Genomic DNA, 16,497 nt, shown 5'->3' with positions numbered 1-16,497 from the left:
CCTGTTTGTCAGCATTTTTTACCTAATTTAGGTAGCTCATGGGTGGAGGTCTATTAGATCAGTGCATAAAAATATTATCATTTCTTTAGCTAAGTAAATCTGAAATGGTACAGCCCTATCAAATCTAGTAATTCAACAGGTGGATATTACCACAGATAAGCCTATATTTAAGTGCTGCACACGTCTCTTATTTAACCACATGAAGCTTTCCCTTGTGCTAATTTAGCATCCCTGAACCTTAGAATTCTATTTTTTCTCACAGGCACACCACTCCTGGTACGGAGGAGCAGTGATCCAGCCTTGGGCGCACCTGACTTCCCAAGTGCTTCTCATCCCAGTGACCACGCTCTCAAGCATCTTGTGGCAGTAGGTGTCATGTAACTCACCTTTTTAAGACCAAAACCTTTCTTACCTGTTGGTATATAGTAGTATGTATTTGGATCTATAACAAAATGCATCATATTCATTTTCTGCAAAGTAGAGAATTTCCTCTGGAAAAAATAGTTATTTTAGATCATACAATCAATTAACAGTGGTTCTGTATATATATTTTTTTTTTAAATAAGTGGTTTGCATAAAGTTCCATAGTGTCATAAGGCGTTGGAATATGGACTGAGCTTTCAGCAGTTATTTATTTGTTCAGTATCATGTTGTCCAGTTTACCATTGCTTCTTTGGTTTCACATCCTTTTTGACTTCTCTCGCTTTCTAATGGCATTTCTGTCGTCTTTGGTACCCTGCTACTATCCTGCATGGTCTCGTCTTTATCTCACTTTTCTGTTTTATCAGACTCTTCCCTTTTGAGGACAAATTTGTTTTCGGTATAGTTATTACTAAGTTCTATTGCAAAGCCACAATTAGTGAAAATGCAGCAAAAACATATTCATATTGCAGACTGTCTTTAAGATTAAAGTGATGCTGTCTTAGTCACACTTGGGCCACATGTTTTACTTTGCAGTGTTAAGACCTGAAGCTTAGTGTGTGGGGAAAGTGTTCCTACATTACTTACAAACTAATGACATTCTTTAGAATCTCTCAATATCAGCTGGGACATATAAGTGTCTCGAGCAGAATAAAGCTATTTTTTAGTGTCTGCCTAGAAAGCTCTGTTGGATCTGCTGTTCTTTAGGCCATGTGAATTCTGGCTTAAATGATGCTGCTGTTTTCATTTGCTTGTAATATTTATGCCTTTTTCCCCTCTAGATTCTCTATGCAATGTTGCAGTTCACTCCCTGTCCCCAGCTGTGCAAAATAATCTGTTGCTGGTTTATTTCAAAACAAAGCAAAGACCCAGAAACCCTGGGTCTTTGGTTCAGGGAGGATGTTTCAGACTAGATCACAACTAGTTTAGAGTAAGGTTCCACAAATGTCTGTGTTGGCACATTAGGGAATAGGGGGAGAGAGCTGGGGTTCAGTGACATGTGGTGGAGGTGGGAACCTTTCAGCTGAAGGTGTATTTAAGGCCAAACTTTCAGTTAAGTTCACAGGAATAAAGGAAGTAAATACACAGTCAGCTAACTTGCATGCAAATAATGATCTAGGGAGTCTCACTCTAACACTATAATTCTGAAGGCCAACACAGGATTTTAGTTGACTGTTCATTGTTTCTCTTTGCGTGGCCAAATGCATGTGCATCTAAGTATTTAGTGTGCACCTTATTTTACAATGGCTTGTGTTATTTGATAAGTGGTGCAATTTTAAAAGTCTCAGTGACTCTCCAAGTAGATTATGATGTTGCACGGGGCTGAACTTTGTCTAAGTTCTGCATCGTTTGTTAGACCTGCTTGGGCTAAGAGGGTTTTCTTGATGTTTGTTGCAAGCATTTGCATATTAATGAAATACTGACTTAGTCTGATAAATGAAAGTACAAAGAAGTAGTCTTGGCTAACAGTGCAGATCTTACACTCTTGGCAAAGCTGAGAAACTGTGAGTACGTCAGTACGTAATGCTCGCCCCTGGTATTTTATAACCATAAAAATGGCAAAAAAGAGTGGAAAAATAAGTGAAATCTGTTTCATTCCAGGGTGTATTTTGAATGCTTTATAGACCATCAAGAAGGAAAAAATAGCATTTTGTTGAGTTGGGGTTTTTATGTAATTTTAGTGGTGACAAGTGCATTTTATGCCATTATATGAGGATTGCAGTAATACTTGGAGGTTAAAACATCACCATGCTTCACTGACTTGCATCAGTACAAAAGAGTCCTCTAAGCCTAAAGGAATTCCCTGTGCTAAAATACAGAGCATTCATCCGTCAGCTGCAGGGGTGACAGTCAAAGCTGGACTAGTAACAGGGGTGGAGGAGGACTTTTTAAAATATATCATGTAAAGGGGAGGCGGGGGGAGGCCCAGAAAGTTCAAAGTTGTGGTTTGGTGTTCTGGTTTTTTTGTGAAAGCAAAAATTTATTACAGCACAATACGTTACTCTAACTCTTGTTTTCGCAACAGTACCATTTCTAAAAGTCTCATTGTCAATCATACTGAAATATGCTTTGGCATAATGTTCTGGTAAACACAGAAAGCTTAAAAACATAGGTTAAATTAGGTACAGATTGTTTTAAAACATGCAGAAAAATCAATATCTGACAAATGAAAAAACATGACAGAAATAACTGAACACTGCATTTTGAAAATAGCTATAGTCTTTAAAGTGTTAAAACACTATTTAGAAAAAATTCATTTGTTCTGTACATTGCTGCTGAAAATTTAAAACTAATACTGAATTTCCTTTGTCACAAACCAGAGTTTTTTCATGTTGAGCTGCTTCCTTTAGTCACATGCAAATTAGAAAACCCAGAACTGTTGCTAGATGAAACATGTGCATGGAAGTGAAAATTAGATCTCTGTATTTATGCCCCAATTATCTTAGCAATTATTTTGTAATTGAAACTGACTTTCATAATTAGTTAAGCTTTTTTGGCACTTCTGGTGTGTTGGTGTTTGGTGCACGTGGAACTGGCAATGGGCTCTGTGTAGCAATACCCATATACCTTACACTGACACACCAGTAGATTTTTTCAGTCGATTTTTGTGAGGTAACGAGCATGGGATTCTCTGAAAACAATGCTGATTTACTTTCTGGAAAGTGCACTTCAGTAGTACAATGAGTAATGCATGAAATAGGACAGCAAACATGCAGTAATACAAGAAAAGAACTTTGCTGTCCCATTCAGGTGAGCTGGTAGAACCTGATGAACCATTTGAGCTGTTCACAGTATTTATGGCAGAGTATGTGTTCAACCGGGGCATGTGTTCTGTTTTTCAGATGTTGTCCCATCTATTCAAAAGAAGATCTGATTTTTTTAATGCTAAATGATGAATACAAAAATAACAGAACCTTTTCTGAGTGGCCAGGTAGTTTGAGGAGAATTTGAGCTATACTTTCCTATTTTCTCTGACGCATCTTAGCTGTAGTTTTATCCCCAATTAACAAAGTACTTCTAGATCAATCAAAAACTGATAGTGAAGTCCAGCATCTGTTCCCTCAGATTGGAAGTCATTTAACAGATGGTACAAAATTTGAGTTTCTTTTTTCATCCAAACCTCTCTTTCCTTATTGTGATAGCTGCCACTGGAAAATTTAGAGACAGTAATCAGGGAAAAATAGGAGTAACACACATCAGAATTTGTTCTTTGTGTTGAAGAAAAAGTATTTGTTAATGAAGTTTTTACTTTATTAAAGCTGCTCTTTAGCTGTTCCACCTAGTTAGGATCACAGAGCCTTGGCCAGGCTTTCAAGAATGAAAACTTCCTTCCCTAGGTATCCAGAGAGGACTTCAGGGATACAGAATTAGTTTAATGTGCTTATGCACACCTGTGGGCTGGGCAGAGAAGTGACTGAGAGCAGCCCTGCGGAGAAGGACTGGAGGGGTGATGGAGTGATAAAAAACTCACCGTGAGCCAGCCGTGTGCACTTGCAGCCAAGAAAGTCACCTGGGCCCTGGGCTGCAAAAAAAGCATGACCAACAGGTCTAGAGAGGGGATTCCACCTCTCTACTCCATTCTGGTGAGACCCCACCTGGAGTGATGCATCCATCTCTGGGGTCCCCTGTACAGGAAAGATGTGGACCTTGCAGTGAGTCCAGAGGAGGGCCATGAAGCTGGTAAGGAGCCTGGAGCACCTCCTCTTTGAAGACAGGCTGAGAAATTTAGGACTGTTCAGTTTGGAAAAGAGAAGGTTGTGTGGAGACATCATGGAACTTTCCAGTATCTGAAGGGGACCTGCAAGGAAGCAGGAGAGGGACTTTTCATCAGGAACTGTGTAAGGGGATAGAATATAAAAAAATAGGTAGTGTAGAAAGTAATCTTACCCCTAAGGAGTTGCAGCTGGGCCAATTAGCAAAGATTAGGAACAGGCCTGACTTTACCAGGCCACAGCTGTAACCAATGAGAAGAAGAGTGCTATAAAAGAGAGTGAGGTGTCTGGTTGAGAAGGGAACCGGAGTCAGTTGGCTGCTTTGTGAAGAAGAAAGAGTCAGTGCTCTGAGGAGCTGCCCATGAGAAACACCATGAAGGTATGGAACTTTTTTGATAAAGAGTATGGAACCCCTGCAATTAGGTGGCTTGTCCAGAGCTGTAGTGACAGGACAAGGAATAATGGGTGCAAACTGCAAGGGGACATTTAGGTTAGATATGAGGAAGAAATTCTTTATGGTGAGGGTGGTAAGACACTGGCTCAGGTTGCCCAGAGAAACTGGATGCCCATCCCTAGATGTTTTCAAGGTCAGGTTGGATGGAGCTCTGAGCATCCTGGTCTAGAGAAAGGTGTCCCTGCCTGTATCAGAGGTGTTGGAATTAGGTGATATTTATGGCCCCATGCAACCCGAGCCATTCTGGGATTCTGTGGTTCTACTTCTCTGAAAAGTTCTGTGCCCATAGCTTTGCTCTGGCAAAGGCCAAGGGCCAGTCCATCTGCTTTCTGGCTGCAAATAGCTTGGCCTCACAAAGTGAGTTTTGCAGTGGTCGTGTGGATCTCAGCTAGAGATCTGCTCTGGAGTGCAGCAGGATTGAGATGGATTAAACCTTCCAGAAGAAACAAACATTCTTGGGGAATTTAACACTTGCTCAAAACTTGTCCCCAGTTAGCTGAGTGGAGCTGCAGTTTCGGATTTTCTTCACCAGCTCATAAGTTCCCTCTGCCTAACATGGTAGGGATGAGATGCAGCAAGGCAGGAAGTCTGAATTGCGTGGCTCTGTTGGTTTGGTGTTAGGGGAAAAAATACATTTTGCTGCTTCTGCTCAGTCTAGTTTATTCAGGTAGTAATTGCTAATGTATATAATGTATATAACATCTGAACTTTTGTTTCTGGAGCTGTTACTTCAGCTTGTTTCTGTTTTTGCCTTGGGACAGACTTCCTCTACTATCATAAGACTTGATTTGTCATGAGTTTTAGACAGAGGATTGTGATCCTATTTGAATTGATAAGAATTTCACATTAATTCTGGTGGGACTAAGGTTTCACCCCCTCTTGTTAACTTGCTGATTATTATAGTATGCGGTTTTCTGCATGACTTTCTTTTATAGTTACATGTTTCCTGGACAAATGCTTAGGTTATCTTGGAGTTAATCAATAGGACTGGCGAATTAAATTGTATTTATCCATATTTAAAGGTACAATGAGATGCTGGATCAATTGAAGAGCTGCTCCAGTGGCTCAATACAGTTTCAATTTTTGCCTAGATATGACTTGAAATTGGCTGTATTTTATGCATTGTGGACATGTAATTTGCAATTTTGAATAAGGTTGATATATAATTAGAACATTTTTATGTTTCAAGCTCTTGTTAAAAAGGGTCAAAACCTCCTCTGGTTCTTGTGGCTGCTAATTGTGGTTGTGGTGTATTAGCCTTCCTGATTAGGAGTCTGTGAATTAGCATAACATTCACATGTGTAAGGATGCAGCTTCATGAGTTGTTCTGTTTCTTTTTGCTATTATATACAAATGTAAATGTAAAGATACGCTACATATGCTATGGCTATGAGTAGTACTTACAAAATGTGTGAGTATTTTAGTAAAAAACCACCCAGAAATATTAGAAATATCATGCTATTTAAAAGTAGGCCAGGGCAGAAAAGATTTTTTGGCACAGTGGTGGAATAATTCCGTAGAGTTTATAACTTGATTCAGCAGATTTATACTGACTTGAGCCAAGGGACTGCACTGCCATGAGGGTTGGATTGTCTGATTTTAGAAGATAGAACTTTTGTCCACTATGTGACTGGACTAAGTCAGATAGTTTTATTTTATCTTTTTGTATGTGTTGGAATTCCAGTATGAAATTCTCCCATAGTTATGTGGTAGAATCATACAACACTTTGGGTTGGAAGGGACCCTTAAAGGTCATCTGGTTTCATCCCTCCTACTGTAGCATGAACATTTTTCACTAGATCAGGTTGCTGAGAGCTCTATTCTGCCTGATCTTGAATGCTTCCAGGGACAGAGCATCTTCCACCTCTCTGGGCAGCCTGTTTGTGTTTTACATACTTTGTAAAAACATCTTTCTTTTATCTAGTCTAAATATGTCCTCTTTTAGTTTAAAACATTACCCCTTGTCCTATCAGCTAAAAAGTCCGTCCCCATCTTTCATACAGGTCCTCTTTAAGTGTTGCTGGAAGTGGACTCTGGGGAGACCAGATATTGGGAGAAACACAGGATTTTTTCAGGAGCTGGCAGTGCTAGTGCCCTTGTAATGCTTTATATCCATGCTTGTTGATGTGTAATAATCAGACATCAAAGTAGATTTGGAAATAGATCTTAGCTATTACCATGTGTTAGAGGGTAAAGTCCAGGCTGCCTTCCTGATGTGGTGTGGTCTTAGGCTGTCATTCAGACCAGCAAGGTTTTTTTAATTCTGGAAGGCATTTACTTTTTTCTGGTATAAGTTTTCCTATTAATAATTTAACTCTTGCTGTTGAAATACTGCAGTTTGGAACTGAAGAGAAGATCTGGGGAGATTTAAAAGGATTTTCTGTCATTCAGCTGGGGAGTTCCAAACAGTTGGAATTTTTTAAAAGGGAATTCTGATGTGGGTGAATCCATTTATAAAGCAACTACGGTGTGTTTGTTTATGCTGTGAAACATATATAGAACACTTCTAATCAGCACAGGAGCTTGTCAGTATATTGCTTTTGATGTCTGATTAGATGATCATAGGGACATCTGCAGTGAGTTAGTTTTGAAGTTATTGGTGTGAGCACTGCAGGAACCAGAGCTGTGTGGCACTCTTACACCATGAAAACTGCTGCTCTTAAAGAACATTTTATAAATCCAACTATGCAGCGAGCTGAGGGCTGTCGAAATAACAAAAGCCATTCCTTCTCAATTCTCTCTGCTGCCTTACAGCCCTCCACTGCATTTTTTTCCCTTCTTGTACTGTGTCCTGTGGCATTCTGTGTCAAAAAGAAATTATTTTATATTGTATAGGAAAAAACTAAAAAATGTAAATTACATGTTTGTCAGAATACTAAATTGTGCATCTGAAAAAGGAGTGAAGTGCCCTGTGATAATTTCCTCTTTTGAGGGTGCAGATCAGCATATGTGTGTGTGTGGAGAGGTGTTCTTTTTGTTCCTTGCACAGCCTGTGTGTCAGAGAAATGGTATTGTTTTACCTGTATTGTTTAAAATGAGCAGTGGGTGTAATTTACATATTTTTATTTCAGCAGGATAAAAGTAGATTTTTTGTGATTTATTGTAATAAGAGCTAATAATGAATGTTCTGTAATGTTAACATAGTATATAAATTATCAGTAAAAATGGTGTAATCAGTAGAAGTTGTTATTCATTGTTAACAGGTTGTTTCCAATGTGAGGAGTGCCGGCATTTTACTGACTATTCATTAGGAAAATCATCAGAGCTCTTCATCATTCTTATGTTAGTAGGAGAGTGAGTTTTGTTTCCTCTTTTAAATGAATTTTGGGCCTTGGCTGTGATTTTGAAGATACCTTATTGTTTATACACCTTCTTCTCTTGTCCTCTGCCTTGTGCGGCCAGGTCAGTAAGATTGTAGGTGATCCAAGATGGCCGAGAGACTGAAACTCTTTGTTTTCCTAAGTCGCGTGTGTTACAGGGAATGTAGAAAAATTAAAGCGTGGAAATAAGAACAGTTGACAAAAAAGGGGAAAAAAGGTCATGCTGTCAATGCTGTTGACACATATTCATCTCTATAGCTACATCTTTGGGGTCCTACAAAATACTGTCATTCCATCTGGAACAGCTTTTAGCAGGCAGCGTATGCAACAGGCTCATGGTGCTGAAATTGGAATGAAACATTAGCAAGTTACTTCCATGTCTGACAGTCAAAAGTGGAAGATGACAGTCAACATGGCTCATGCATATCATTTACTGTCAAGCTCTAGAAACATTTAGCTAAAATAAAATAGGTTCTCAGTCAGTGTTCTTCTGAAATGCCTACTACTAAGTAACTGTTTGCATAAATATAGTAATCTAATGGACCACCAGGAATAATGGTAGAGATCTTTGGTACTTACCTAGACACAAATGTTGCTGTGATTTTAGGGAAAAAAAAAGATTTTGGATTTTTTAATGTGTCATTCTTCCAGTGCACTGGAATGCAGGCGTATGTAGTTCTACTCTTGTTTGGTTAATATTTGTGTTTCTCCAAAAGTCAGATGTGTGGCTTTGTTTCTCTTACAGGACTGACAGTTATTCACACTCGAAGAAGATGGCATTTCTTTTTTATGGTTTTATTTTGTTAGGTGAGGCCTCTTCATCACTAAATTACCGAACTTGTTGGAGACACTTTAATCTGGAGATTTGCTCTTCTGTGTAGCTAGTGTCTCAGCTAATCTGGATTTACAGGTTTTTGAGCTGTGATAATAATAATATAGGTCTCTCTGAAACTTGCACATGGCGTCAGAATTTTTTTATGGCAGCAGGTCCTGATTTTTGGCCGTGCCTGTGAAACAATTTCTGACATTGATAGCTGAAATGAAGGGAGGAATATTTTAGTGCTTCTGTGTACTGTGTCCTTTTGCTATTGCAGGTGTTCTGACTTGTTGGAGTCAGGAATAATAAACTAAGATCAGTGTGAATATAGACTAAAATAGTAAGGGTGAGTCAATGAGCTCCAGGATTTTGAACAAACATTCCACTTTTGATTTTTGTCAGTAATTGCAGTGATTGCTTCTGGCCTCTAATGTGACCTTTTGTTGTAACGTCAGTGGTGTAATTTCTCTGAAATAACTTTAAATAAATAAAATTAAAACAAACAGTATGCAAAAAACAAATATGCAAATTTTCAGCTAAGAGGAGGTGATTAAACTGTAGAATAAATGTGTTGATGCAAGAGCCGATTGTTGCCACTATTGGTCTCTACTATGAGGGACAGTAATTAGCAGTTTGTGAGGCAGCCTGCTATTCAAAGATGGACATACCTGTGGTCTCACTTGGCACAGTTGTTCTTATGACATTTTTCAGATCCTAATAACCATATTTGTCAGTTCCAAGTGTTACACATTCCAAGCAGTATCATAAAGGAAAAAAAAAAATGCCCCCCAGAGAGACCTTATAGGAACAGTTGGTCCTGTAAGATTATTTGGGGTTTTTTTTCTGAAGAACTTGAGTAGTGGCTTGTGCTTTTTCAATAGTCTGCTTTAAAGTACTAGTAACAATAAGTTTTGCCTTTAATTCATCTTGATTTAATATAGGTTTCAATATGGATTCTCAAGCTTCTCTCTAAGATTCAAGTAAAAAGTTTATTTTTGTGTCAGTCCCAAGGGAAGCTGTAATACCCTCTTCTCTGTACTTGAGTATTTGAACCATACCATGTAATGTGACTGCGCTGAAGCATCTCGTGATATCTTTGAGAGCATATACGGTATCTCAGAGTTAGAATTACTCTCTGGGTTGGTATTCGTGCTGTTGTCTATGCAGCAGCTGTCTTGGAGTGACATGAACTTGGACCTGAAATGAAAGAGCTGCTGTTTCTTGCAGCATGCTTGCTCCATTGACCTAATTGGGTACATTTGAGATGATTACACATTTTAACACCTGGGGAGATAAATTGTCCTCCTTTTTCTTTCCTCTGCCTTTTGGAATAACCAAGTACAATCAAGTTCGTGCTACATCTGTCAGCTTTACAGAAACAAAAGGAACCCCCTTCTTTTCACCTGGCTTCACGTCAGTCAAAGAATATGGTGAAGGTTGCTCAGACATGGTGTTCACTTCCAGCCCTGATCCTCCCTTTCTTTTATGACCTGCTTACCTTTTTCGGTTCTTCAAGCAGCAGGATGAGAATCAAACAGAAATACATTGTTTTGGGGTAAAGTAAGTTCTGCAAGCAGCATTATTTAGCAAGGGCTAGTTAGTCTTTGTTGTATAATTTTTTGACACTTTCCATAAAAGCCCAAATGAATTCTCTTTCACAATAGGCAGAAGAGGCCTATTCCAAGGGGAATTTTATAAAACATATCTAAGAGAAATTGTAAGCATGATAAAAGGAATAGAGGCCAGGGAACAAAACCAGATTTAAATGGATTTTAAGTCACAAATTAAAAAACAATCTCTTTATCAGCAGCTAGAATGATATCCCCTTCAATTTGATTTTAAAAGACGTAGTTAAAATATGGATAATAAATACATCAGTCAAGGCTGTGAAATATCACAGTTCTTACAGACAGATGTGTTTGTTGCTCAGACATTTTAATGGTATTCTTTTCAGCCAAGGAGTATAGTCTCAACTGTATATTTGTTTTAAAAGAACATAGGAATATTTTCCTCAGATTTGTGTAGCATCACCATAGCTGTCTAGGTATCACATATTGCTGTGTGCTTCTGCGAAGCTGTGGGTATTTTTAATTAATGATATTGCTGACAATTCTGTAGCACAAATACCAGCTATGAGATCAGTGTGACTTATGTATAAGTGTATCTGCATTTCCTTCATGTTTTGCGATTTTTATCTGAGAGTGAATTCAGTAATGTTGTATATCTGATGGAAGAATATTCTACAGAAAGTACACTGAAAATGTTGGTGACTGAGGTGGTCTGCTGGATAGTGGTGAGAACACTTAGAATCGAAGTGTTTTGCTCCTTGTGGAAAAAATGCAAAATTCTTTATTATAAGTCCTTATATTCCTACCAAGGAGGATCAGGGGAGCAGAGATAGAATGGGATAAACGAGTTTTTATACAGTATTTTTATTATTTATTAATTGTACTGTAAATTTCAAATAGCAGAATTAACGTGGGGTAAAAGAAATCAGTTCCACTTCAGTCTTCAGACAATTCTGTCTCTGGTTGGCTGTTGTTAAGCTTGAGAAATGGTTCATCCTGTCATCCAGAAGAGAAGGGGAATTGGATTGCTGTCCATAGGCAAGTCCATCCATTGACAACAGGATGGTATGAGGTGGATGCTGTCCTACGGTCAAATTGATAGTCTGGGTAGTTCATGCAAGAGAATTTATGGGGTATGTTTTTTCTCTGTGAAGGACTTCAGAAGAAATACTGTAGGATTAGGGATTACCATGTTAATGATAACAAAGCTATCCTTGAGTTTACAAAACACTGAACCTGATGATTGCTTAATATCTGGCTGTGATTTGCTGCCTTTTTACCTTTCATTGTCTACTTTTGCCATATTCACAAGGCTGTTTTGAGAGGCCTGTTGATAACTTTGTTGTTTTAATGTCATCAGTTACACCAACTCTGATGTTTACAGGTAAAGTTAGGTCATTAGAACCAGATGCATGCACTCATAAATAAATGTTTTTTAAAAAAAATATATTGGAAATATACCAAAAGATTATAAGACTTTTGGGAAATTAATCTGCTGCCAGTTACATGTATTTTTAATACTACACAATTGTCTAAAACATCTAATTATTGATGGTAGTTCTGTTAAAATTGCTTTTATAGTAATCAGGCTTCTAGTGTCTGTGTTGGTTCCCTGTTAAGGTCAGAAGCAACTTGCAAACTCTAGGTTTATAGTGATTTAAGTTTTCTTCTTGAAATAATTTGCTATTTAGAATTTATTACATATCATTCTATATTCATATGAATGTGATGGTGACTACCACATAAACACTTCTTTATTATTTGTTTAATAAGCAAGATTAATTCAGGTCTAGCTTTCTCTTCCATTGCTGCTAGTATTTAGTTCTGTAAGAACCAAACATGCACATTCAGGGCTGGTTGGCAACTCTTTTCAGTCTGGACACCAAAAACCAAATGGAAAAATACTCTTTGGTGTAATATATGCAGTTGATAACAGGTTGGTTTTACTTTTAAAGTACTTAAAATAGCTAGACTTTTGATAAACAGGTATTATGTTAAAAGGTACACATTAAAGTTAGAAAGCAAGTTCATAGCTTTCACCAGCTCTCTAAGGAAAAAAAGTAATTATCAAGCAGAAGACTGAAAAATGTCTGTACGTATTGGAGGAGGTTGGAATGAAAGTGTGTCTTTGGGAAAGCAATATAAACTAATGCTACGCACTAATTCTATACATCCGTATGTAGCATATATATTCATGTGATGCCCTTTGCCAAGAACGTATTTTAAGAGAAATGAATTTGTACCTCAGGTACATTGTTGTGAAAAACTAGACCCTAATATATTGCAGTTCAGAGGTAATGAAAGGATATCTGTGCAAAGGAATCTGACAGTACAGATCACTAGACAGTAAAACTTATTTTCTAGCAACACTGAAATTTGAGAAGGGCCTGGCTACCCGGGTGCACCTGCCACAGATCCTGACTAGTACTGCTGGGATCAGCCCCTTGACCCTCTGTAGCCTCCCTCTTAACTGGGACCATATTTACTAACTGTTTATTGTCCTGCCATGACTTTGGGCTTTTTGAGCTGAGGATGGAGCTGGCAGGTTTGGTGTCCTCCCGTGTGCTGGGCTGTTTCCCCTGCTCTGTTGGTGCAGCTGCCTGGGGTTAGGGCAGACAGGCTGGCTCAGGCTCATCTGTTACCCTGTTACCTGTGCAGCTGCTGCCCAGCCTCAGCTCCAGCTTCTGGGCCTATGCCCCAGCTGGGTACCCGCCCCTGGCCTGGTGGGATCGCCCTGTGGGCTTTCTGCTGCCGGGGTGGTTTCCTGCCTTCCTGCCCAGCCATTGGCAGCTCACAGGTGGGGGATGTCCCTTGCAGACTCAGCTTTATTATGGGCTGTATCTTTTTTTTTACTTTGGACTTAAAGTAGCTCCAAGTCAAATAAGAAATGTTAGCCAGCAGAATTGTGGGGATTCATATTGATAATTTTTCCTTGCTTCCTTGCTTTTGGAGTTAGACTTGGCTGTACACTGCAAGTGGGGAATAGGGGACTCCTATTGAGGAAGACAAATTGTTTCAGGAGTGTTCAGCCTCCAGTGTAATATATTTTTCCTACTACAGATAGCACTTCTGGGTTCATTATAGCTTACTCTCACAAGTCGTCATTTCTGTCTCAAGGCTGTTGTGCTTTCCAATGTAAAGCAGATTGATGCTGGCACATTTTTTCTATTTTAATTTTACAAAGTTGTCACACTGAAACTGTGCCTCATATTGGAAGCGCTTTGAAGTGAAGCGATAAACAAAGAGCTAAAATAAAATTAAAAAGGAGTATGAACAACATTTCATCTTGGTTTTTCTTTTTTTAAGCATAAGCTGAATGGGTGTAGTACCCTTGTGCCACTGTAGTAAGTCTGCAAACATTAGCAGATCGATCTAAATTGAGTTAGTGTGTATGGAGTAAGCAGAAACAGGTGAAAATTAGGTTATCTGTGCCCAACTCTTTCTATTTCCTATGAACAGTGAGATATAAACTAGTTTTTAGATGTGATTAGGTTTTGTTTATTTTTGGAGAGGGGCAGAGGCAGAACATGTGCTGTACCTACTATAGTTATTAAACCAAAATCTATATAAAAGTCACAAGCTCAGTTGTGACATTTGCAGGTAAAGGTAGAAAGCCCTCCAATAAATAAATCAGAAGTGATTCCAGGAAAAAAAACCATCAGTAGTCCTTGGTACATTTCAGTTTTATCTCTGAAAAACAAAAGCCAGGAATTTTCTGTCCCTTCACTAAAAATACCCACTCAAAAAAGTAATTGTCTTTGTCAATGTCAGAAATGCCAACGAATTTATAATCTCAAGTATGACTTATAACTTCACTTTTTTTGGTTTGTTGACTCCCAAAAACTTTCTGGTGAAGACATATCTTGTGCGGGATCTTCACAGTTTCTTTTTATGATGTTCTAAAAGTAGTCAAGGAATTTAGAGGTCTGTTGACCACAAATTGAAGTCATTGTCTGTGGCAATAAAATAGAAAATGCCAGTAGCAAGTGCACACTTACTGTTATAAGTCTTGTGTGCACAGTTACTATTAATCTTTGATTTCAAGGGGAATGACAAGTCTTTGTCCTTAGACCAGCTTTGAAATGATGTAATGTGTAACAGCTTTTACATGCCTATGGAAGCCTTTTATCCACATCCACATTAATGCACCTCTCCTCACTGGTGAGATGCAGGAATTGCCCAAACAAGCACGATTTCTCCAAAGCGGCAGGGTGAGGTCCTTTCCCAACATCACAGTCTTACCTGTGCAGGAGTGGCTTGTCTTCCCCTTTCCCAGCAGAAAGGTAGTTGCCATTTTGTTTTCCCTGTGCCTTTCAGTGTCACCACCAGTGCAGAACACAGGTGCAGATCTGGGAGACACAACTGTGAGCTTCCACTTTGAAATTACTTGCTTCTAGAACCCAGCATTTATTTTCTAGACTGTACCTTATCTGTGTCCTGAATTGTGTTTTAAGTCTCTAAAAATCTGTCCACTTGCAGAGCTGGAAATCGAGGCTTGTCTTTTCCACTAGTTTGAGCAGGGTCGTGAGCAATAGTCTTCACACATTCTTATCTAAAAACTTTTATGCCTGTTCAGCCTGGATGTCAAAGAATAAAAGGATCCTCTTACTAGACTCTGCTAGTGGGTTTTTTATTGACAGAGGTTTCCTATCACTCACATTTACCAGACAATACAATTAAAGCCAGAAAATAAAGTCACAAAATATTAACAATTTCAAGAATCATTCCTCAGTGCTGTTTGCTGATCCCCCCCTGAAATGCTGGTTGTCTTTCCTGTTGCCATACAGGAGGGTTTTGTGGGGAGAGCGTTTTGCCCTTAGGTTTTCTGGCATTCAGCATCATTGTGCCTCTTTTGCATTCAAGAGAATTGAGAGGATGAATAGAATTTATTTACTCTGAAATGTTCAGGTTCTTTCTGTCAGACCAAACTTCAAGGTCTACTGCTGTTTCTTTGTCATCTCTCACTTCAAAGGTATCTGCCCTTTGTCTTTTAAGCTGAGCTGTTGTTGTTGGGGCCCCTTTGGGTTGCCTGAGGCTATCAGATGTCCAAATAGCCATAACAACAGAAATAATATTTTCTTTCGTATGCTAAACAGTTCCCGTTTGATTGTTACCAGTGTGTAAGGCAGTTCAGGCTTAAGGAAAAAAAATAAGCAAAAATATACTGTTCAAACTTTATTTCAGTTTGCACTCAGCCCCCTCAATCCTTCCATTTGTGTTTTCCAGATTTGATGGTACTGCAGCTGTTGGTATTGGATACAGCCATGGGGATACTTGGACAAAGGAAATTAACTAATTTTTAGTCCAGATTAAGTGTAATTATACCTGAAAGTGTTCTGGTTGGGTTCCTGTTTTAAGTTCTGGTGAACATTCACTGACTGAACTTGTCTCTATTGGAATTTGTAGCCATTTATACAGGAAAGGGTTATTTGCTGGGAGACCACAGAGCAAATAGAAAGCCCTATCTTGGTCCTCTTAGAACCTGGACTCCTGTGCTCACAACACTGTGCTGTAGTCAGTTCACGCTTGAGGAAACTGTTCAGACGAAGTTCTGAGCTGGAGTTCAGCTCCCCAGGCCCTTGTATTTGTGATCTTCAGGCTTGATCACTTCATTACCATTGTACAGGAGTGAATGTAAATTGCAGAAGCTCTGAGTAGTTTGAAATGCACCAGTACATCAGTTTTGCAACACAGATCAGTATTAGCCTGTTATTTCAGTGTTTTGTTTCACGTATCCAGTAGTTTCTATTAAAATTTTAAACCTAATTTGCAGTGGGTTTTTTTTGTTGAAATTTAAAGCCCTGCATGAGATTATGCACAGGCACTTGAAAAAATGCCATTCCCTCCATGATCGTCTTTTCTACTGGGGGCAACTTTTGTCTAAGATGTATTGCTCTTGCCTGCAGGATGTATCAGCTCCTGTACTATTAAGCTCATTTTCAGAAGAAAGCAGTGAATGCTTCCTTCAGTTGCTTTTGAATTTGGTAAAGTTCATCTCTGAATGAGAGGCTTTTCTGTAGGAAGTCTACCTTGTTCTTTCCTTCACAAAGTAACTCATTGAATCTATTCCTTTCTACCTTTTCTTTCTAGAAGAAAAGGCAATGTCTTTACTTTTGAGTACCGAGAATGCATTATAGTGATGAGGAGCCACTAAATATGCAGATCAGTAGTGCTCAATAAAAGAAAGATGCAAGCAAGCTCTTGT

General features: G+C 38.8%; 1 protein-coding gene across 7 annotated transcripts in view; it reads left to right on the top strand.

Annotated features, from left to right (window-relative positions):
- Positions 1 to 16,497, top strand: part of PARD3B (par-3 family cell polarity regulator beta) — a 392,041-nt gene that overhangs the window by 129,456 nt on the left and 246,088 nt on the right. For 6 of the 7 annotated variants that reach the window (XR_010440948.1, XM_064717877.1, XM_064717876.1 and 3 more), the window contains exon 4: positions 263 to 366. Coding sequence is in view for 5 of the 7 variants with exons in the window: in XM_064717877.1 (XP_064573947.1) it covers positions 263 to 366 (104 nt within the window). In the remaining 2 variants the exon portion in view is untranslated. Of the gene's footprint in view, positions 1 to 262; positions 367 to 4,431; positions 4,513 to 16,497 lie in introns of those variants that run through there. The other variant, XM_064717878.1, reaches the window with a different exon arrangement.

This window comes from Zonotrichia leucophrys, chromosome 7, assembly GCF_028769735.1.
Source record: "Zonotrichia leucophrys gambelii isolate GWCS_2022_RI chromosome 7, RI_Zleu_2.0, whole genome shotgun sequence".
Taxonomy (NCBI): domain Eukaryota; kingdom Metazoa; phylum Chordata; class Aves; order Passeriformes; family Passerellidae; genus Zonotrichia; species Zonotrichia leucophrys.
Note: the sequence above shows the minus strand (reverse complement) of the source record. Positions and strands in the feature narration are given on the sequence as shown.